Source organism: Syngnathus leptorhynchus, chromosome 15, assembly GCF_054491065.1.
Source record: "Syngnathus leptorhynchus isolate UIUO chromosome 15, UIUO_Slep, whole genome shotgun sequence".
Classification (NCBI taxonomy): domain Eukaryota; kingdom Metazoa; phylum Chordata; class Actinopteri; order Syngnathiformes; family Syngnathidae; genus Syngnathus; species Syngnathus leptorhynchus.
Genome location: NC_141209.1, coordinates 388,490 through 410,342, shown reverse-complemented (window position 1 = coordinate 410,342; position 21,853 = coordinate 388,490). Strand labels below are relative to the sequence as shown.

Genomic DNA, 21,853 nt, shown 5'->3' with positions numbered 1-21,853 from the left:
TCAGTGGTGATGTGATGAGTCATGATGTTGTCGACTATCCGTGACATCAAAGTGAAGGGGGGCGGGGGGGGGGGCGGGGGATTCTGAGCAGCCAGCATTGCTGCAATACGTCAGGACTAACTTGTTTAATACCCATCTTAGCTGCAGTGTGAAAGTTGTAATCCCATGTGCTGCGCGTGCCTGGCTGTACCTACGTACGTACGTACCTACGTACGTACGTACGTAGGTACGTACGCACGCATGTTGCATTTGTGTCTTTCTTTGTGCATGTGCACGCATTGCCTTTCTTATCTCAAAGAAATATTCAAAAGATGGTGTGAGGGGACTGTAGATATGTTTTGTATGGGGAAGTGATTCTTAAAATGAACAAATGCTGCATCCATATCAAAATGGTTGTTGCCCTCATGCAATGAATCCAACTTTTGGGGAAGCCACTTAACTCAGGATGTTGAGGCGTCTCCTTGGGAAGAACACTGGTCACACTCCCAGCGATGGCACCGAAAAGCTGTTTGACAGGCAGTTTTTGCTGCTAGAAGAAAACAAGCAAACAAACAAACAAAAAATCTCTTGATATGATAGAAAAGACTCAACGGCAAAGATTTACTGGCTTGTGTCCGTCAGCCTCGGCGAGTTAGGGCTTCAATTTCCCCTCCTATTTCTTCGATGGCACCTCTTGACTTCTTTATGGAGGGAGGCTCCGCTTATTTCATAGGTGTGGATTTCAAACTTGTAGTGGATTCTTTCTCGTAATGTTGCGTTTCTTTGTCGGGAGATCTTTCCAATGTTTGATGTGGGCAATATTGGCTGGAAAAGTAGCAAGGGCAACTCCTTTGCATTACGGGGATGGATGCGGCTGGTGTTTATTTGTGTCATTTTGGTGTGAGTTGTATAATTGTTTTCATATGATACATTTATGGGTATATTTTCAAAGGAAAATAAATAGGAGATGCTTTCCCAGCATGGGAATAGCTCCGTCTGCTCTTCAATATTGATGACGCTATCATTTGTGACCACTGCTTGAAGGTTATGACACACACACAGCACTTCATGTTATTGGCAAAGAGAGAGTTGTTTGCGCTTTTGACTTTCAAAGGAAATGAACGACACGTGAAGGAAGAAGCATCGACCAAGATGAAGATCAACGAGCCGTACCCGCAGCATCTCTCGCTTGTGGACCAACTGCTGGAGTAGTGGGGACAGCTGCATACTTCATCGCCTGACAAGTCGGATGAAAGGAAATGCGCATTCGGCATCCATTCATTTTTAGACGTCCTGACTGATGCCAAAGGGAATGCAGGTTCTCTGTGTCACAAAGACCAGATCAAAGTGCCTCAGAATGCTCTTTTATTTCACGGCGCTGTAAACAAGAGATGAGAATATATGAAGTGGAGTTTCCGGTCCAGCTTTGAATGATCCAGGCTCTCCTCGCAAGACGCAAAATAGGTCATTAAGAAAGGCCTTTCGAAGTGAGAAACCACAAGCAGGATATTGCTTTTTTGGGTTGCAACTTAATGAGCTTTGCCACCAAGAAAACTTCTGTTAGGCTGTGTTTCATCGTCTCTTTTTTTAGGGCCAATGCGGCATTCATTATTACCATTTGGGTCATTTAACGGTAGATTATTTTGATTTAAAAAAATGTTTGCTGTCACATGACATGTTAAAGGAAATGTTAAAAAATCATACAAGAATCCACACCGGCGAGAAACCTTTTTCCTGCTCCGTCTGTGGCCAAAACTTCTCTGAGCGGGGACATTTAAAAATGCACACAAGAATCCACACCGGCGAGAAACCTTTTTCATGCTCCGTTTGTGGACAAAGATTTTCAGCCAAGGGAACCTTAAAAAGTCATACAAGAATCCACACTGGCGAGAACCCTTTTTCCTGCTGGGTTTATGGACAAAGATTTCCAGCGAAGGGAACGTTAAAAAGTCATACAAGATTCCACACTGGCGAGAAACCGTTTTCCTGCTGGGTTTGTGGACAAAGATTTTCAGCAAAGTCATACAAGAATCCACACTGACGAGAACCCTGTTGCCTGCTTCGTCACTTGCCAAGAAGAAGAATAAAAATCAGAAGCAATCTTTCTTTTTTTTCTTTCTTTTCTTGCGCTTGTGTGCGGATTCAGCCCTGCTCTCTGCACTGGAAAAAGCCAACCAATCAAGAAGGGGCCAGACACACCCTATTTGAAGCAAAATGGGGAGAAATTGAAAGCTGACATGTACAATGATTTAAACTCCCCTCCAAAGGTGAGGCCAATTCTTTTCATTTTGCAGTGGAAATAGATGAAGCAATTGCTGGATGGCAAAAAATGAAAGCATGCGGAATGCCTTGGAATCATGAAATGAAATGAGAGTGAATTGTACGGAATGACACTGAACAAGGTGGAATCATGTGGCCAAGCGTTGAATCGTATGGAATCATGTCGAATGATATGAAACGATGATGACATGAGCCGTGTGATACACCTTAAGAAATGGAGATTCATGAGATGTGGCTAATTGCCAACATTTTATGACACAAGTAAGGTAGGTATCATAAACAGCATATCATTAGTTCATTTGATACCACGGCATTAACCTCAAACAGATCAAATACCAGACCTCATTTTGACAATGAAGACGACAAACGCACGCTAGTATGCTATTAAAATGTATTTGAGTTTGTTTTTTTGACCTGCACAAAATGGTTTTCTTTTTTTTTTCCTTCCACGCAATGTCCATTTGTTTGCTGAGCAACAACGACATTAAACGTCCCACGGTCCTTCGCTAGAGGGCGTCCGAGACCTCTCTCAAATGACATCATCAATGACGTAGCAGGAAGTCATTCGACGACAACAAAACCGCCCTTGGTTTTAAGCACGCAAAGCAGCTAGCTAGCTATCCATCTAGCGCCTTCAATTGGACTGCATCCGATAAACACGCAGTTTATGTAGTGAATCAGTAACATTAGCTACACCGCAACGGCAAAAGAGGTAAGTTACGACTATGGACCGACCCAAGTTTGCACCGTGAAATGAAGTGGTATTCAACATAGCATTCGGCTGATAATATGTGGGGAATGACTTGTATTACTGCCCTCTTACAATCGTTGCAGGCTCATTTGATACAGAAGGCGTTTGTATTGTGCTCGACTGATGCAGTTAAAAGTAACGCTTCGCAGTCGCTCAATACGTATTGCATTTAAGCTCAGGCACCAAAACATCACGACTTTGGCTGTGACGTTGAACTACTTGTTGTTACTTTTCAGACTGATCGCTATCTGTACCATTTCGACTTCAATGTCTTCTGGGTGTCCACCCCAGTCACCTGCTGTGGCCAAGTCTGAAGTAGCAATCGAGGGAGAATGCCCACTGCTGGCTGCCACCTTTGCTTACTGGGACAATATCCTAGGTCCCCGCGTCCATCACATCTGGGCACCAAAGGGTGATCCCGCGATGTTCCTCAGCGATGGAGACGTGACCTTCTTGGCCAATCACACACTGAATGGAGAGATTCTGCGGAGCGCGGAATGCGGGGCGGTGGACGTGAAGTTTTTTGCGCTGGCAGAGAAGGGTGTCATCATCGTGTCGCTCATCTTCGACGGTGAGCTCAAAGGGGACAAAAACACCTGCGCCTTGTCCGTGATTCTGCCGCAGACGGAGCTGGCCTTCTACCTGCCTTTGCACACCATCTGTGTGGAGAGGTTAAAGCACGCTATCCGCAAGGGACGCATTTGGATGCAAAAGGTTTGATGACGCTCGCCGCTTTCGCTCCGTTTCTCCTTCACTCGTCATCATTGAGCTTTGGTTTGATTCGATAAGGGCTACAACATCGTCGCAGTGCTGAGCTTGGAAATAGTTCCCGTGATGGAGCTGCTGGCGTCCATGAAAACACACAGTGTGCCTGAAGATATAGACGTGAGTAGTCATCCGGCAGGCATCCTGTACCTTTGTTTCATCCTAATCTTTGCCCGTTACATTTGCATCCGAGCAGATCAAAGACACCATGCTAAATGATGATGACATTGGAGACAGCTGCCACGAGGATTTCCTCCACAAGTAAGCGCCTCGTGTCCGTCCTAGCAAACGGTGACAGAGCAGTGCCAAATGAACAGCCACCTATCTATCCTCCAGTGAGTTGAGGGGCTGAATGGAGCTGGGGCTAAATTTCGCATGTTTATTGCAGCATCATGGTCTGTCTGGAATATTGATTTGAAGGTGGAAGGACATTTATAGCTGAAAGGAGATTAAGAATACCGTCATTTCATATTCACTCAGTGTAGACCATAAACTAGAAAGAGCAGAATGTTTTGCATTTCTTGGCATCAACTCTGATTCATGGCAAGGCTGTTGACTCTCTGCCGGCTGCCAGAGGGCTGTGGTGTCGCACGTGTTTGACTCCGATTCTCATGGAGAATTTCAAATAAATTGCATGTTCATCCAGCCGCCAAAGAAATTGACAACAGCTGGAGTAGCGCTGGATGGAGACTGCCAAATGTTGATGTGACGCCCAAAAGTGATGGAATTGGCACCCGGCCGGGTCACCGTCTACCGCTCGCTATGCGTGGCTGATCAATTTGCTGGAGCGAGCCAGCGAGCTCATAAAAGCCACTTCTTTCTTAAGGACTCCGCTCATTGATTGGGATTGGTGATGAATTGAACAGGATAAGAAAATGATTGATTGCAGTTTTCTCCTCTTGTTTGTGTGATGCAGGGCCATCAGCTCTCATCTCCAGACTTGTGGTTGTTCAATAGTGGTTGGAAGCAACCCAGAGAAAGTAAACAAGGTAAGAGTGTGTGTGTGCGTGCGTGCGTGCGTGCGTGCGTGCGTGCGTGCGTGTGTGTGATGATCTAAAAAGCCTGTTAAAATGCCACTTTGCTTTTTGTGATAAGTCGTATTTTGTCTGTCGTGGTTTCTCAGCTTTTCAATTGACTGGATCTGAAACCGATTTTCGTTTTTTCTTTCCCTTCCACCAGATTGTGCGAACGCTTTGCCTCTTTCTTACTGCCACCGAGAAGAAATGTTCTCGCCTTTGCAAGGCAGACTCATCCTTCAAATATGACACCGGCCTTTTTGTTCAGGGGCTGCTCAAGGTAAGCAACTTCTAAAAATGACAACGCTCGATGGCCCGCTACTTCTATTTTTAGCCATTTGCCAACTACTATGTGTGAATTAGACTCACGTTGGCTCCTTCCCTAATGCATTTGTTTTAGATTTAGCATCACCGTGTCTGACACGAGGAACCTTAGCAGACTGAATGGCACACACTCAAATATTCATAGCATAAGCCAACGACAAGAGAATGGTGAAACAAGCAAGCAGCAGAGTTTTTTTCTCTCAAAGTGGCTGTTTTGCACTTTCTTGTTTGGACGCAATCTTTCATGTCAACGGGAACAACAAATCACTAGGGGATGACAGAGCCTGTTTTCAGGAAGATGAATTGATTTTTTTTTCCCGGCATGGAAGAGAAGTTTAGGTAAAGTCGGGGAAGGAAAAATCACGGTGTGCCTTTTGTGTTTTGTAGGACTCCACCGGCAGCTTTGTACTGCCCTTCCGCCAGGTTCTCTACTCCCCTTACCCGAGCACACACATTGACGTGGACATCAACACGGTCAAGCAGATGCCGCCGTGTCACGAGCATACTTACCACCAACGTGGCTACATGCGCTCTGAGCTCAATACGCTTTGGAAGAGCGACAGCGAAGAGGACATAGCTCCCGACACCGTCATCGCCACCGACGACACTTTTACACCCGACTTGTACGTGGGTCGGCCGCTTTTTTCATCTCGTACGGTCGTCTTTCACAAACATTTGTCTGTACTGTACTGTACTGTTCTGTTCTGTACTTGTCTGTAGGAATATATTTCAAGATGTCATGCACAAAGACACTTTGGTGAAGTCCTTCATAGATGAGGTCAGTTGACTTTTTACGCACTGCACGTCAACATCTCGGCTTCATTCCGTACCGTACAAAGGCTCGATTTGACGTCAGGTGTTCATGCTGCGGCCCGGCCTTTCCCTGCGGAGTACCTACTTGGCTCAGTTCCTCTTGCTCCTCCACAGGAAAGCCCTCACACTGCTCAAGTACATCGAGGATGAGACGTAAGAGTGGTTCCCAAGTTTCCATTTACGTAACGTTTGCTCCAATTTCGCTGACCTTCCTTTGAAAGCGTGATACGCAGAAGCCATTCAGTTCACCACCACATAGCTTGTCTTTATTTTAAGTCCAGAGGCTGAATCTATTGGCTGAATTGAAATCGAACTGGGTCGAAGATTCATTTGGAGTTTAAGTTACCCGGTGAGGACAAGCGGTTGGAATGATGAATGACTATTTCCATTTTTACTGAGACCCGACTGCAATTGCGTCGCATCCTTGTTTGGTTTTGTAATGATCATTTCCTGTGCTGTCTTGAAGTGAAGTCAAAGTGTGAAGTGGAGTACATGCGTAGCTCTTTTCTGTCCAGACGACGCCGCACCACTTTTTCACACTGTTAACTTGTGCTGACACAGCGTCTCCATGGAAGGGGCGGGCAGGCAGGCGTTTTTGCTGTACAGATTGAAATATTTTAGCTGTGGTTGCGGCGTATTCGTCCAAGCAGCAGGAAAGATGCTGGCGTATAGTGAAAAGAGCTGATATCAACTGCTGTTTTGCTCACCATTGTCTCTCTTTGGCTTTACAGTCAAAAGGGGAAAAAGCCTTTTCGGTCCTTGCGCAATTTAAAGACCGACCTGGATCTGACGGTGGAAGGAGACCTGAACATCGTTATGGCCTTTGCTGAGAAGTTGAGAGCAGGACTACACTCATTTGTGTTTGGAAAGCCATTCTACACAAGCATGCAGGAAAGAGATGTTCTTATGAACTTTTAATTGTCCTCTTCACCTGCATGCACCTTTTGTTAAAAAAAGAACATGTTTTTTGGGGGGGGATATAGAAATACATGTGTTTTCTTTCCATAGCCACATTTTCGTTTGTCCAAGCGATCACTTGAAAGAAGTACTGTTTATGTGATTTTTTTTTTTCTTCCATTTCTTGATCTGCTTTTACTATAATGTGCTATCAAGATAAAGTTTGTTCGATATGATATGAATGATATACATGCATTAGACGTTGTTAGTCGCCTGCTGCCTTGTATTATTTTGCATGTGGCTTCAAAATGTTATTTATTAAAGGTATCTGCTATTTTGTCAGAATTGAACTCTGGTATAGCCTTCAGTCCAATAAAAAGTACATCATGAAAAAATGATTATTGAGTGTCTCTGTTGAATGTGAATATTACAAATGCACTGACCTAGTTAAAATATTTGGTGTAATGTAAAGCCTGGAGGTTTTAATCAGATCTCAAGACCAAAGTGTTCCAAAGTGTAGTTATTTGTGTTTCTGCCGTTTTGAGGACTAGTCCCGCCCCATTACGACGACTTTCGTTTTGTCTCCAATCGAGAGAACATTCCTCTTTGATTGGTCAGACTGACACTTTTCAAATATTCCTATTGGTCGATCGAGGAGCTGCTGTCGTCATAACCGGAAGAGATGTCGCCTGGCCGAAAGCCAGGTAAATATTCACCAGAGGATGCTTTCTCGCCATACCTGGCACAATAAAATGACAACAACCGTTGGATAACCGGTGCAAAGATGAAATCACAGCCTTTACCGAGGGCATCAAGGTACTGGAATGCCGTTCAATGACTTCATTTCATTTATTATTTAAGGTGAAGTTGCAGGGTGCGGCCCGCTGTCATTAGCATAGTGCTAACTTGATGATATTCAGCTTGACAATTGGCGTCGTCGTTGAATTACAACTGTCACTTGTCAAGAAGCTGCAAAGGCTACCTCGACGAATGGTGGATCTCAAATGAGCCACCGTCACTTGCCGCCGGCCGGCCTGGTTCTTGCCTGTACCGAGAGTAATACTGCACTGAGGAAATTACTCAAGCTTGAGGATTAGCAATGATGCAGGCAAGGCAGGCAAGGCAGGCAAGGCAGGCAAGGCAGGCAAGGCAGGCAAGGCAGGCAAGGCAGGCAAGGCAGGCAAGGCAGGCAAGGCAGGCAAGGCAGGCAAGGCAGGCATGCCCCCGATTTTAAATCTCAATGCTTTCATGCACTCTAGCAGATGATACCGCGTAATCACATTTGCAATCAAACAGGTCATGAAATGTCGTGTCGTGCATTGGGCAGCTTTAAGTTCACATGGTAAACAAAACGAGTTCGACACTCAACGATCTGACCAGGATTTATCTGGAATAAAATGACTTCTCTCTGTTAGCAGATGAGAGGGAAGGAGCTAACTGGCATTGCACATGTCAAACCAAAAAGATCGCTTTTGCCTATAGGCTCTAGGTGTTGGTAACTTCTATTGATGGTGATCTCTGTTATTTCCAAGTACAACTGGAGCGAATGATCACTGACAACACCCCTCACGAAATAACTTGTTTTCCTGGCACATCAGGGTGTGGGTCACTCGAAATCTGAACTCACTTGCTAGTTGCACTGTGCACAATGTGTACTTTCTGTCGGTAGCAAGGTTTGCTCGCCACGGCAGAAAAATAACAAGTAGTGATGGCGCTTTTTTCCCTCAAACATTTTTGGTTGGATTAGCAAGGATTTGTGTTTGTGTGCAACAGTTCTCCAGCTTTTGAGTGGCTGAATGAATTCACTCAAAGCCCCATTGCTGCACGCACTAGTATAAACTCCCTCCTGTCCAAACAAAGTCAGTAAGGCCAAAAGATTTTCCTAGCCACAGATAGATAAAAATCAAAGGATAAACAAGAATGATGGCTGGCGGTAAATGAGCAGTCCCACTTTTTTGGTTAGTCCAGCCATCTTTTGTGGTTTCTCTTGTAGTTGTCGACATCGAAGAGAGAGTCAGTAGCCATGGATGCGCTCGGTTCCAAAAACAACGAAAGCACATTCCCGAGTTTCGGGGATTTGGATAACTTTCTCATCAAGCGCAATTCGAACTTCATATGGCTCCTCGTGGGTAAGTTCTTTAAGCATCAAATGATTGTGGGGGGAAAGGGGAAAATCAAATCTCTTGCTTGTGTTTTGTCTTCAAGCCACCATTCTGTCTTGTGGATGGATCATCTACTTGACCTATTACAACTCCAGAAACATTGGCCTCATCCTCACCCACATTATCAACAGACTCTACAAGGATGGCTACATTCGGATCGGTGAGTTTGTCAGCAGCGCTTACTGTTCCTGCATGTGGTGTCCAACACCAAACTGGTCTCCTCTTGCTCCTTCTAGGCTCCTTCTCGTTCTCTGTGCTGTCAGGGAAGATCATGTTCAGAGAGGTTTACTATATCAACCAAGACATGTCCATCAGGTAATGTGACCCTCTGTGATCTGTAAACAAGATCCCATCTTTTGATGCATTATTTTTATGTATTTGTTTTTCCTCTTCTCCTTGGATAGGATACAAGATGGCTTTCTCATATTCCGTTGGTGGAAAATGTATAACCCCAAGCAGAAACAGCACGGTGAGCCAAGTGTAGGATCCTCCATGTCTGCTTGGGATTTCTGTCTTCAAGTGGAAAAGGGCGTGCAAATGAAATGACCCAAGCAGGCCCAAATCTGTGTCTGACTCAATATATTGACTCAGTATCCCTCTGTTGTGTCATCAGACCCCAAGGCGGAGACCAGGCTTTACGTGACGGTGAACGGTTTTGAGTTCCACGTCTACAACCGGACTGACCTCTACGCCCACCTGCAAGAGACTTTCGGCCTGGAGCCGACACTCAGCAGGCTCAAGAAAGATGACGACCGTGAAGGGGGTGGAAAAAGCAAGACCCTGGAACGGTAAGACTTGAGTTTGAGTTGAAAGTTGGTCTTCGGTTCTTGTCATTGTGCGGGCTCCCCATATCATTTCCAATCGTAAATCCAACACCGGGAACGCTCGAGCCCGGCGAGCTCAATGTGTCTGTCGTATCCTTCGAAGCGAGCGACTGGCGGGACTAAATGTCATTTTGCTTCTTTGGCAGTGTCAACATTCAAACAGAGAATCCAGACCCCACTTCGTCTTGGCGCTCTCTCATTCCTGTCATCAAAGTTAACATCAGTACGGTGAGTTTGGTACAAATGAGTGCCTTGATTCAATATTGAACACATGTAAGAAAGGTTTGCTCTCTCCTCGTGAAGGGCCGGCTGGCATTTGGGAATCACCACCTCCCACAGACGCTGTGCTTGAACTTTGAGGACGCCTTTCTGACCTACGCCACCAAGCCTCCTTCCAGTCACCTGGACCAGTACATGCACATCGTAAAGGGCTCGCTGGAGAACGTGCGCGTTATGCTGGTTCCCAGCCCGCGCTATGTTGGCCTGCAGACTGATGAGTAAGTTCCTTACGAGCCAGCTTTGTCATTGCACATTGGTTTGTAGTGAAGTGAAATCAAATCAAGTCAAGTGTTTTCATGTCCCAAAAAATTCAAGCTACTCTTGACGCTCTATTTCTTACTCGTGGTAAAGATGGCGTGCGACTTCTGAACTCGTCACCCAAAATGTCTTTTTCACGGCAGACCTCCCAGGCTGATGGGTGAAGGCTTTGTGGTCATGCAGTCCAATGATGTAGACATCTACTACTACCAAGATGAGCCTGGTATGGAATCCGCACGCACGGGAATATTGACGAGCTCATAGCGAGCTTTTTGTGTGTGAATCTATCTGCAGGTGTGGTGCCGCTGGAGCAAGGGATTGGGGAGGAAGCTCAGACACCCAGCGAGGACGATAAGCTTCAGGACCTTCCTCCGTGCTGGGGTCTCGACATCGTCTGTGGAAAAGGAACCGACTTCAACTACGGCCCCTGGGCGGATCGCCAGAGGTGCACGGAAAGTTTACAAAACTACAATGTCATATTTACTAGGTGTCAGTCAGGGAAGCGAGCCACCTTCAGCTTTCTTTTCAACGCGCTTTTTTTCATAGGGATTGTCTCTGGAAGTTCTTCTTGCCGGCCGACTATCAGGACATGAAGGTTACTGAAATGGCCCAGCCGGGACAACCCAGGCAGATACAGGCCTTTGAGCTCCGTATGAACATCATTGCCGATGCCACCATTGACCTGCTTTTTACCAAAAAACGGGTATGTTACACGCTTGAGTATTTTTTTTTTTAATTTTCGTTTGCCGCCGCCGCTGTTCAGCCATCATCCAGAGCCTTCTAAATATTAGCATTGCGTACTACGACGTGTTGTGTGTTTCCCGTGTCGGATGTGTTGTGGACATACTAGCTAGCAACCAAAACTTGTCTGTCTTTATTCTTGTTACTAGGAAACCAATGCCATCCATGTGAATGTAGGAGCTGGCTCTTACCTGGAAGTCAACATCCCCATGACTGTTGGAGAGACCGGTACGACTTTTGTGCTATTCAGATGGTTTTGAGTTGTAAATTCCAATTGTTCTTTTTTCCAAGAACTGATGGCGCTGCTTGTTGCTTCTTCCCTCAGGCTATTTACCCACCATCAAAGGGCAGCTGCTTCACGTCGACACCACCAGCAGCATGCAGTACCGGACTCTCCTGGAGGCTGAGATGTTAGCTGTAAGTAGCAGTTGGAGTTCCAGAGACATTTCTGACGTAGCCACTCCTGAGACGTTAACATACACTTTGGTGTCCATCGGGCACATGTCATTTGAAAGGAAAGAAAAAGCCCAAATGTCTTTTGCGTGTCAAATTTCAGTTCCACGTGATTGCCAGCTACCCCCGGGTGTGGAACATGCCCCAGTCTTGGCAGTGTGAGATTGAGGTGTACAAGGCCACATACCACTTCATTTATGCCCAGAAAAACTTTTTCACCGGTGAGTAAGAAAAACAAAACAAAACAAAACATGGCAGCAGTAACATTTTGAAAAAAAATTGAGAAAGGATTTACGTTTGGGTTGGCTTTACAGATTTGATTCAGGACTGGGCGAGTGACAACGCTCCGGACATTTACTCCTTTGTTCCCTATTCCTGGACATTCAAAATACTTTTTCACCAGTTTGAGATGATCTGGGCGGCAAACCAGCACAACTGGATTGACTGCTCCACCAAGCAACAAGAGAATGGTGAGGAAGGCAAATCCTTGAGTATTCTAGTATAATGGCGACGGCAATGACTATTTTCCTATGAACTGAAGTGGCTCATAGTGACCTTACTAGTGAAGCAAAATTCTGTATTCTTGTATCCAGCTTGAACTGTTCTTTGGAAGCAGTGACGATGGCAGTGCTTTGGATTCTTTAGTCAAGATAGGTTTTTTTTTTTCTCTATCTGCAGTGTACCTGGCAGCATGTGGTGAGACGCTCAATATAGACTTCCTTTTGCCTTTCAACGAGTTTGTTCCAACCACCTGCCATACCCGCTTCAGCTTGAAGGTTGGTCATTTTTGGGAGGTCGATTTGCTTCGAACGTATGCGTGACAAAATCGCATTACTGTGTACGTGTTGACATTTTCAGGCAGAGGACACAGACATGCGACTGTCTCTGCCCGAGTGCCACCCCAGCCGCTACCCCCTCCTCACCCTTGCCAAAGATTACCAGAATGTCAAGCTGCCCCAAGACATGTTCACGCCAGGGGAAAATCAAAGCGCTCCGCCGCCTAAACTCAACAAGTCCCGCTGGAGAAATATCACCCACGCAGAGTGAGTTGTGGAGAAATGGGACTTCACCGCAATGCAAACGGGGGGGGAAAAATACCCACATTGAAATTGGAAAATATGATTCCATTCCATTCCGCAGCAGCTCAAATTTCCCGAAGTAGTCCCACTGTAATCGCCGTTCCACGTTCTAAACTGAGCGCTGAATGTGTCCTGAACTTTCAACTGAGCATCGTATTTGTTCTTCACATCAGAGCTGGCTGGGTTGACTGTTGGAGTGTACCCAACTTCTTGCTCATCATTGACTACACGTGGCATCCCATTTATCCCCAAAAAGCTGATGAGCAACTCAAACAGTCGTGTAAGCTTTCAGCCACACGTTTCCTGTTTGTTTGAAAACTGACGTAGGTGGTGACGTACTGACAAAGTCCCTTTCCTACCTGCAGTTTCTGAAATGGAGGAATCAATGCTGTCAGCTTTACGGCCCCCGGAACACACTTCGGGACGTCGCGGCCACCCGTACTACACTTCTTCCTCGGGCGGCCACGGCCGCATACCGAGCGACCCCTCAGAGCTTCCGCCGGACAGACTTCACGTGGAGATGGAAATGTCTCCTGATTCTCAAATTATCCTCTATGGGCCTTTACTCAGGACTTTGATATCCATCAAGGTATATTGTCGTTAGTCGGAAACCCGTTGTCAATCGGTAACGTTCCACTCTTCTTTCTACTCAGGAGAATTATTTTGGAGAAGACGACATGTACACTGACTTTGAAGAGACGGCGTCCAGTCCGGTTTTGTCCACTTCCTCGTCGGGCCTGGGCTGGTCCCCTCTCGGGATGGAAGACAGTTGCCATAAGGAAAGTTCAGACATCCATCCCTTGGACCTGCGGCCCTGGGACATAACTGTGCTCATTAATCTCTATAAAGTCCACGGCCGACTGCCTATGGTAAGGCTGACTTTCGTCGTATGTAGCGGCCAAGTACTGTCATCGGGCTCGTCGGCCCCGCGTTGGATTTTCATTCCAACCCGATTGACCTCGATTGATTTCTAGTCGCTAGCTAAGGATCTCTTGTCTTATGTTGGTCAGCACTGTAGCAGTGAGGGGCCAGAAGGTCCCTCTGGCTTCTTGGAGCGCTTATGTTTTGAAATGAAGAAAGGTTACAAGGAGACCATGCTTCAGTTATTGCTGTCACCTATTCACATTTTCGCCAGTGACAACTACCAGGTAAAAAAAAGATGAGGTTTTTATTTTTCCTTTTACATTTCGGCACTATTGCATTGCATTTTATCTCCCATTCTTGTTCATTTTTGCATGAAAGAATAGGCTACCGTGTGTATTTAGTTCCCTCTCGTGGGTGCTTCATCTTTGTTTAAATCGACTAGATTTATACTGGGCGTTGTACACTTCAGCTTTTAGCACCATTTGAATGTCCAACCTCTTATAGATGCTCTATGTCCTTGCATTGTAGCGTCCCTCGGTGGACGGGGTGTTGAGGGATGGCCACCTAAGCCTCTCGGGCCTGCAGATGAGGGCACATGCCATGTTCTCTGCGCAGGGGCTTCCCCCGGGAAGTGACACCCTTGAATATGCCTGGCTCATCGATATGCAGGCGGGCGCCTTCACTGGGAGGGTGACTCTTCCTCAGGTGTGTGTTTTCTTTTAGAAATCAAATATTGTTCATGCGGTGGGTGCCTTGTTCGTCCTGTGACGGCGGTGCTTCCAAACTGTCACCATCGTAAAACGTTTACAGACGATGACATCAAAGTGTTCCAAATAGTTTGCGGTGAAATATTTTTCCTGTGCTACGACTGCTTGTTTTTTAGGTGGCCAGTATGATAGAGTGGGGAGAGTATTTTGTTTTCCATGTGATGTCCCGCGAGTTCCAGCTGGAACAACCAAAGCCGTCTGTCATCTGCCAGCATGGTGTTGACCGTCGCATTTGCGACGCCAAGGTATTTTGCTTGCCTCATATTTTTTGGGTTCAATCCTTCCTGTTTGAATATAATATTTGTTCAGACATATTTGCAGTCAACAAAACCTAAATGTAAAGCATCCAATTTGTTGTTGCGTTTCAGTTGACCTGCCTGCCGGGTCACTGTCGAACCTCAGAGGAGCTCAAGTACACCATGACGCGCCTGGCCATGGACGGAGTGGACCTTTTCATTGTTGAACATGGCTGTGCTGCTAATATCAAAGTATTTAGCCCCCTCACTCGTTCTTAACTCTACCTTAAAGTACTCCCCATCGTCACACATTGTTTTTTCACCAACCAAATTATTGTTACACTTTTGTTTTTTTAAAGCCCTCAGCATCTGTCAGTGTAACATACTCTCCTTTTTTCCAGACGGGTATTTTTCGTGTAGCCAACTGCAACCTGCACAACCAGGCAGTGGGCGAGGGCATCAGTGCTGTGGTGCAGGACCTCAACATCCAGCAGTTCATCGAGCAGCAGCAGCAGCACTGTGACGTGAGCAGGCTGCAGCCGGCCGGGCAGGGGCAAGCTCAGGGTCAGCCGCTAAGTCTCTGCCAGCCAGCAGTGATGCGACGCTCCGTCTGGCTGGAGGCGGGTTCCGTCGACCTGAACCTCATTACCGCCGACATTGCCCTGGCTGCCGACCACTCGGCCAAATGTGAAGTCCAGAGGCAATTTTTAGAACTACATGACACACAGACCAAAAGGTAGACAATTTGTCATTTGCTGTTTGCAGCATTTCCAATGTCTGTACTGTACCGCACTGCTTTCTTGTAAGTAAACAGTTGACCCATTGTTCTTCCAAGACTCTGGTTCCTGTGGCCCGAAGAGGCCGGCATTCGAAACAAGCGCAGCAGGAATCGCTGTGGCTGCCTGGGAGGGTGCAGGTTCTTTGGAGGAACCCATATGGGCTTGGATTTCTTCAAACTGGAAGAGATGACACCCTCCTCCTCATCTGCGTTCTCTTCCTCTAGCACTGAATCCGATATGTGTTATGGTCAGTCTTTGCTTCAGCCTGGAGAGTGGATTATGACCAAGGAAACACCCAAAATGGATGGTAGGAATTGATCAAATAGTCAAATTCCTTGTTTGGCCTGCTCAAGCGTGGCCAATAAAAATTCTTGACCCAAAACTAAGGACTCTAAATGCCTTTCCACTCTGCTTTCATTAGTTGGGATGAATGCTGAGCAATAAATCAGCCAGAGGGTATTGCTCTGAAGCAAAATGTTCCCCAAGTACATGGAAGAATGGCCTTTTTGGAAAACACCATCAAAGCAGCGTTTGTTCTTTTTCTTCCCAGGAAGGGTCGTCGGGCTGAAAACAGATACGCACTCGCCGTGCCTGCCTCCCGAGGTGCCTGAGCGGCGAGGTCAGCAGCACCTGAGTCTCCAAGTCCCTCAACGCTCTCACAGCTCTGCATCTTCCTCTGAGGAGAATAGTTCCTCCAGTGCCGCGCTACCCCTGCTAGCTGGAGAAAGGGACTCTCCCTCGCCAAGTGTGGAACAACGCATGTTCCCTGTCAATGGCAAAAGTTCTGTTGAGTGAGTAGCATGGAGGCACCTGACTTTCAAATGTTGGATCAATATTAGCTCTGCCGCTTCATAAAATGCGCCACTTGTGCCCGTGATTCTTTCAGCACTTTCCGGGATATCCCGGAGGGCTCGCCCATCTCGCCCAACAACTCCCAGGAACGCACCTCCGTGCGCTCGCCCCTCTGCTCGCCCCTCAAGCGCCAATCCTCGGTGCACTCCAGTCGATTAGGCAGCACCAAGAGCTTGTCGGCTGCCGTTTTCAACGACAAGCCTCCCCCGGTGCTCTCCGGAGGTGTCCAATTCAGCGGCGACGTTTCTCGCAGCGACGAGAACGTCCTGGATTCGCCACGTCAACGTCGAAGCTACGGCTCCTTCCCCTTCACGCCCTCGGCAGATTCCAACACCTTCCATCAGTACCGCTCGGCCGACTCCAGCATGTCCATGGCTGACAGCGAAGCCTACTTCTCTGCCGCCGAAGACTTTGAGCCCATCAGCAGCGCCGACGAGGGTCCGGGGACGTACCCGGGACGCAAAAAGAGAAGGCGGCAGCAGATGCAGCAGCAGCAGCAGCAGCCGCCGCAACCGCCTTATTACATGGAGAACTACAGGTCAGCTCCGCCCCATGCTGGATGGAGCCTTTGGCCGGCCAGCGGCGCTATGAAGGCAGCTTACGCTCCAAAATGTGCATTTGAACATTTGCTTTCCTATTAGCTCCATGCTGGATGGAGCCTTTGGCCAGCCAGCGGCGCTATGAAGGCAGCTTATGCTCCAAAATGTGCATTTGAACATTTGCTTTCCTATTAGCTCCATGCTGGATGGAGCCTTTGGCCAGCCAGCGGCTCTATGAAGGCAGCTTACGCTCCAAAATGTGCATTTGAACTTTTGCTTTCCTATTTTCCATCTGACTTAGCCGGAGTTCCATCTACCACAGTGTGGAAGGTCCTCTCACTTACCTCCTCAACGGGGAGCTGATCACCGAGCCGCGTCCTCTGCCTCTGCCGCCAATGTTGCCTTCCCAGCCGCTGCCTAGCCACATATCCCAGGCCTCCTTCGTATCTGCTTTAGCCATGGAGGAAGAGAGCTCAGTGGAGGCCGAAAAGCTGGCGGAGCCCGGCCCGGTGACCAGACAGCCCCACGTGATGGCGTGCTACCAGAACTACCTGGCCCACTATCAGGTGAAATGTTAATCATCCATGATCGTCTACCCCTGTCGCGTTTTGAGCCATTGCTGCGATGGTAACCTGGCTCTTTTCTTTTCTTTTCTATAAGGTGTCCAATTGGTCTATCAAGCAGCCCACCAATAAGAGGACCTCCAAGTCTTCTCTCCATCGTCCCTTAGATCTTGACACGCCGACAAGTGAAGAAAGCGCGGGCTCCTTTGACCAGCTGTCCGTTCCGAGCTTTAAGGTTTTTGTTGGATATTTTCTCCGCTCCATTCAATGAGATGTATTCTGGACGACAGTATAATAAGACTGATTTCAGGTGATCAAACAAGGCCTTTCAGCCAGTTCACTGTTGGATAGAGGACTTCAGCTGATGGGAGATAACAGCAGGTAGGAGTCCTAATATTCCGCACAAATGTTACCGATCTCAATGTCTATGGTGATTTGCTCCAGTACGCCGTATACTCCGCTGGATAAGAGAGCTATGGAGAATACCGACGAGGACACCACGACCGACGACTGGTCTCTGGAGCAGCCTTTGGCTCAGACCAGGACCACAGCCATAGTGGAGGTGAAGGGGGCCATCAATGTGGTGCTTACACCCCTTGTGGCTGAATCCCTGGACAGGTACAAAACATTCTTTTGTTGTCTTGTTAAAAATACGAATAAAAACGGAAGTGATCACCAGTGATTAGTTGTGAAAATCATTTTCGCGTGCAGTCCAAGCTGTCTTGACTTTTCTCAGAGTGTTGACGCTATTCCAACTGACCCGTTGTGTATTTTGTTGGTTTCAGGTACATCGAGTCCATGGTCCACTTTGCCAGTGTCCGTCATCCTGCGGCCATTCTCGATGACCTACACGGTAAAGTTCTCAACGAGGCTTATCAGATCAGCAAATCCACAGTTTCCGAATCTGTAAGTACTACAAAGGGAAATCACAATGGTTGTACTTGACCTATGGCTGCTGCGTGAATGTGGTTTGTGTCCGTGTAAGATTCTTACGACTGTCTATTTCCACAGAGCCAAGCATTCAAACAGGAGCAAAAGCTTTCCAAGAATGAAGCCACGGCCCACGGATCCCTCAATATCTCTCAAGGCCAGACGGACCTGTCTGTCAAACCAGATAATGTGAAAATCAAGGGCCTTCAAGCCAATGTCTCAATCCCTAAGGTGATCTTTAGGACCTTTTTGGGGAAAAAAACATTTGCATTCAAGCGTGAATGATGACTTGTTGTTCACGTTTGTTGTCATCATTGACATTTGTTGTGTTCTTTCTGGTTTCAGGTCAACCTTTGTCTCCTACAGGCTTCTGTAGAAGAGGGTTTTCCATCCTGCTCCAGTAAGTCCGTCACACACGTGTCTCTTGTGGCGCTGTGCTTTGATCGGATTGCCACCCAATTCAGGATGAATAGGTGAGGCCTCAACTCATCACTCGTAGATTTCTCATTTCTAACACCATGACTAAACATAAATAGTTAGCATTATTGGCTTTGTAAAAAGAAGGCTTTCTTTTTCTCTTCCAGGGGAATTGTAGAAGAAACCCCCAACACCACAGAACACGGGCGACCCTCTGTTATGTTAGAAAAGTACGCATCTGCCACGAAGATGCAGCCTCAGTCATCTGGCTCCTTACGTTCCAACGCCGGCATCGAGAAAGGCAAAGAAATCGCCGCGAGGCTCAACATCCACCGTATCCACAGCCAGCTCAGAGGCCTGGACTCCACAGGTGGGTGCTTTGTCCTTCTGCTTTGGATTGGATTTGGATCTTTTGAATTGTTCCCCCCACCCATAGACATTGGCACTTGTGCCATCACCGCAATCCCCGTGGAGAAGTCCAAAGTGCTGTTTGGCCTGGAGGAAACGGAGGAATTTTCTCTAGTTGATGAGGCAGACATGCATGGAAGCTCAGGTGACCTCAGCCGTTCTGCCACCTCTCTTGAGAAATGGGGCTGGATCATGTTTGAATGTGGCATTGAGAACCTTACAGTCAAAGGTAAAGAAAAGAGTTTTCTTTTTTTTAATTTTTTTAAAAGTTTTTGTTTTGACTGCCTGTGTAACTTGATGTTTCTAACGGTGCAGGTGGTCGTCAATCGGGAGCCATTCTCTACAACGCATTTGGCGTGATGGGCCGCTCGGATACTGACGACAAAGCGGGAATCCCCAAGTCCAACGGCTCTATGGGCTCTCAGACTGGGAGCGGCTACAGCACTGATGCATCCGATGACAACTTACCGCATGATGCTGTTAGCCCCCCTTCTGATGTTAATGGACACTCTGACTCTGATGATCAGGTAAGGTGAAAAGGGCACTTCCCACACAATCAGGATAATCGGCCGTCAATCCATAACAATCCAATGGGAAGATATCAGCGGAACACGCTGTCAACCTTTGACGATGAAGGTAATCGATGCGCCGATTGCGCAGGACGAAGGGGTCGAGTCAGACGACTTGAAGAAAGACCTTCCACTGATGCCTCCACCACCCGACTCCAGCAGCATGAAACTGACTATCCGCGAGATTTGGTTCAGTTTTGCTGCTCCCACCAATGTGCGATCGCCTTCGCAGGCCATCTCCAGGTAACCAAAATGCTTTTGGGACGTTGTTTTTTTTTCCTTCCTATAAATCTCGCTCAAACACAAGTACATTTCCAGCGAGTAAGCAGATGCTCCAATTTCTTTTTTCCAGGCAGTTAAATCTGCTCAGCACCGCCACTCCAGCCATCGGCGCCTGGTTGGTGCCCATCGACCAGCTGAAATCTTCCCTTCGCAAACTGGACATGGAGGGTACACTCCGCGTCTGCGCAGTCATGGGCTGCATTATGACCGAGGCGCTTGAGGTCAGTTGCGTAACGAGGTCCGCAGCCATTTTGCCAAACTACTAAATGGTGTCATATTGCAGAAAAAGAGCATCCACATCCCAATTCGAAGCAAGTACAATCGCGTGACCAAGCGAGCTCACTACTTGCACGAGAATCCCTCCTGTATGCTTTGCAACATCCTTCACCGCTATCTGCAACAGGCAGACTATTCTGTCATTGAGGAGGCGACCATGGTTAGTACACCTCCAATGGCACGAGAGACACGCACGTACTCTGTTTGGGCTGTATTTCTTTTTTTTTTTTTGTTATTGCAGAATGATGGAGTCCCCGCCTTAGTGACTCTGAAGAAGGGTCTCGTGGCTTTGGCTCGACAGTGGATGAAATTCATTGTGGTGACTCAGGGCTTCAAAGCTATTGGTCTGATGAGGCCCAATCAGCTTACAAAAGCGAAGGAACCTCACCGGAACCTGGTAGAGACAGTCCTGGGTGTGGACAACGGTGCAGCACTGCAAAGTGACACCAGTGGAGATGGAGCCGAATTTGAATACGATGCAGGTGCCGGCAAAGCATTTGAATTCAATGACAAGGAACAAACACACGATGATGATTTCCCAAAGGCCAAATACATTTTTGTTCTTTTAAAACCATCCCAAAATGCCATATTGCCGAGTTATTGCTAGAAAAGCCATTTCTGGTCAAACCTTGCGGGACATTTCAAGTTTTACGACCCACTTACAGTCATTTGGTCTTTTATTTGCTATCCTTTGTGTGAAGCCACAGTGAGTGAACACACCATGCTACTGGAGGGAGCGTGTGGTCGTCCGCCAGCAAAAGAGGGAAACTCTGGTCCTGTCAGCGGAGTGGAGATCATGAGGAAACTCTCAAAGTCCCATGCACACAGCGAGTCTGCACTGCGAATCAAGGTAAAAAAAAAAGACCGTGTGATCCAGCCAGCCAGCCAGCCAGCCAGCGAGCTGAGCATGAACCTGACACGCACGCAACCACGTTTGTCTTTGCATTTGTCACGCGTGCCCAGGGCTCCCATCCGTATCAATCTCTGAGTTACACCAGCGGCGACACAGCCGCTGACTCGCCGGCCCACGTGAGCCGCGCGGGCCTGCCGGTCAAGGACAGCCCCAGGAAAGAGAGTCTCCTGAGCAATTTAACGGGAAGCTTTCGCAGTCTGCACAACCTGCTGGAGGGCACGCCTCAGAGGAACGATCCGTCCTTTGCCACGACAGCCAAGAGCGGTTCCCTTACTCGGACAGGTGCCCCCTATTGTCTAGTATTGGTCCTTTTGCACGGAGATGAAACCATCTTTTCCCTTCTGCGCTCTTCAGGCACCGACATGCTGACAGAGCACCCGCTGCTATCCGAGCCATCTTCCGTTAGCTTTTACAACTGGATGTCCAACGCCGTGGGTAGTAACAGGAGCGGGGCTGCGGTCCAGGACTCGCCAATGAATCGCTCGCAGCACAATAGCCTCCAGACGGGTGAGATAGCACGTTGGACTGATGCCTTGTGTTTTGTCTGACGATTGCTAGGGAGAGTAGAATGCTACGAAAGGTTTCAAGTGGTCATTCCGTTGAACCTTTTGGAAATGTGTCAGTTTCTCTAGACTCATTGGATTCTCCGCTTATTCACTTCCAATATCGGCCTCTGCAAAGAGATAACGGCGGTCCGGAAGGAGGTTGGGGGTTCTTCCTCGGTGTCGTGCCGACAATCGTTAAATCCCCGTCACCTAGAAGTTGGTATTAGAATCCCTGTGTGACACCTTTTCAACAGCTCTCACTAGAGACCGGTTTGGTCACAATGATAAAGAA

At 47.5% G+C, this 21,853-nt stretch overlaps 2 protein-coding genes across 15 annotated transcripts in view; both read left to right on the top strand.

Annotated features, from left to right (window-relative positions):
* The first annotated feature begins 2,777 nt into the window (after positions 1-2,777).
* Positions 2,778-7,223, top strand: c9orf72 (C9orf72-SMCR8 complex subunit). 2 transcript variants are annotated; one of them, XM_085932779.1, is made up of 10 exons: positions 2,778-2,971; positions 3,247-3,724; positions 3,800-3,895; positions 3,972-4,036; positions 4,692-4,764; positions 4,955-5,071; positions 5,503-5,738; positions 5,836-5,893; positions 6,043-6,081; positions 6,660-6,809. In XM_085932779.1, exons 2-9 carry the CDS (start codon positions 3,278-3,280, stop codon positions 6,076-6,078), a joined length of 1,128 nt encoding a protein of 375 aa, XP_085788905.1. In that variant the 5' UTR covers positions 2,778-2,971; positions 3,247-3,277; the 3' UTR covers positions 6,079-6,081; positions 6,660-6,809. The 2 variants fall into 2 exon arrangements, with proteins under 2 accessions (XP_085788905.1, XP_085788904.1); XM_085932778.1 differs by having other exon boundaries at positions 2,783-2,971; positions 5,972-6,081; positions 6,660-7,223.
* Positions 7,224-7,493: 270 nt separating this feature from the next.
* Positions 7,494-21,853, top strand: part of bltp1 (bridge-like lipid transfer protein family member 1) — a 32,588-nt gene continuing 18,228 nt past the window's right edge. For 10 of the 13 annotated variants that reach the window (XM_085932831.1, XM_085932830.1, XM_085932827.1 and 7 more), the window contains exons 1-44: positions 7,494-7,641; positions 8,819-8,954; positions 9,031-9,147; positions 9,224-9,302; positions 9,392-9,456; positions 9,601-9,775; positions 9,958-10,039; positions 10,115-10,308; positions 10,492-10,571; positions 10,643-10,793; positions 10,895-11,051; positions 11,239-11,317; positions 11,415-11,506; positions 11,646-11,763; positions 11,857-12,012; positions 12,221-12,318; positions 12,401-12,585; positions 12,795-12,901; positions 12,987-13,210; positions 13,275-13,490; positions 13,632-13,769; positions 14,014-14,190; positions 14,369-14,497; positions 14,621-14,740; positions 14,890-15,224; positions 15,324-15,574; positions 15,818-16,058; positions 16,154-16,657; positions 16,960-17,224; positions 17,319-17,456; positions 17,532-17,602; positions 17,666-17,839; positions 18,007-18,127; positions 18,233-18,382; positions 18,497-18,624; positions 18,736-18,938; positions 19,005-19,205; positions 19,292-19,503; positions 19,637-19,788; positions 19,898-20,048; positions 20,111-20,263; positions 20,345-20,585; positions 20,805-20,953; positions 21,067-21,523. In XM_085932831.1, coding sequence (XP_085788957.1) covers positions 8,849-8,954; positions 9,031-9,147; positions 9,224-9,302; positions 9,392-9,456; positions 9,601-9,775; positions 9,958-10,039; positions 10,115-10,308; positions 10,492-10,571; positions 10,643-10,793; positions 10,895-11,051; positions 11,239-11,317; positions 11,415-11,506; positions 11,646-11,763; positions 11,857-12,012; positions 12,221-12,318; positions 12,401-12,585; positions 12,795-12,901; positions 12,987-13,210; positions 13,275-13,490; positions 13,632-13,769; positions 14,014-14,190; positions 14,369-14,497; positions 14,621-14,740; positions 14,890-15,224; positions 15,324-15,574; positions 15,818-16,058; positions 16,154-16,657; positions 16,960-17,224; positions 17,319-17,456; positions 17,532-17,602; positions 17,666-17,839; positions 18,007-18,127; positions 18,233-18,382; positions 18,497-18,624; positions 18,736-18,938; positions 19,005-19,205; positions 19,292-19,503; positions 19,637-19,788; positions 19,898-20,048; positions 20,111-20,263; positions 20,345-20,585; positions 20,805-20,953; positions 21,067-21,523 — 7,342 coding nt within the window. In that variant the 5' untranslated portion in view covers positions 7,494-7,641; positions 8,819-8,848. The remainder of the gene's footprint in view (positions 7,642-8,818; positions 8,955-9,030; positions 9,148-9,223; positions 9,303-9,391; positions 9,457-9,600; positions 9,776-9,957; positions 10,040-10,114; positions 10,309-10,491; positions 10,572-10,642; positions 10,794-10,894; positions 11,052-11,238; positions 11,318-11,414; positions 11,507-11,645; positions 11,764-11,856; positions 12,013-12,220; positions 12,319-12,400; positions 12,586-12,794; positions 12,902-12,986; positions 13,211-13,274; positions 13,491-13,631; positions 13,770-14,013; positions 14,191-14,368; positions 14,498-14,620; positions 14,741-14,889; positions 15,225-15,323; positions 15,575-15,817; positions 16,059-16,153; positions 16,658-16,959; positions 17,225-17,318; positions 17,457-17,531; positions 17,603-17,665; positions 17,840-18,006; positions 18,128-18,232; positions 18,383-18,496; positions 18,625-18,735; positions 18,939-19,004; positions 19,206-19,291; positions 19,504-19,636; positions 19,789-19,897; positions 20,049-20,110; positions 20,264-20,344; positions 20,586-20,804; positions 20,954-21,066; positions 21,524-21,853) is intronic. The other 3 variants (XM_085932832.1, XM_085932823.1, XM_085932824.1) reach the window with 2 other exon arrangements.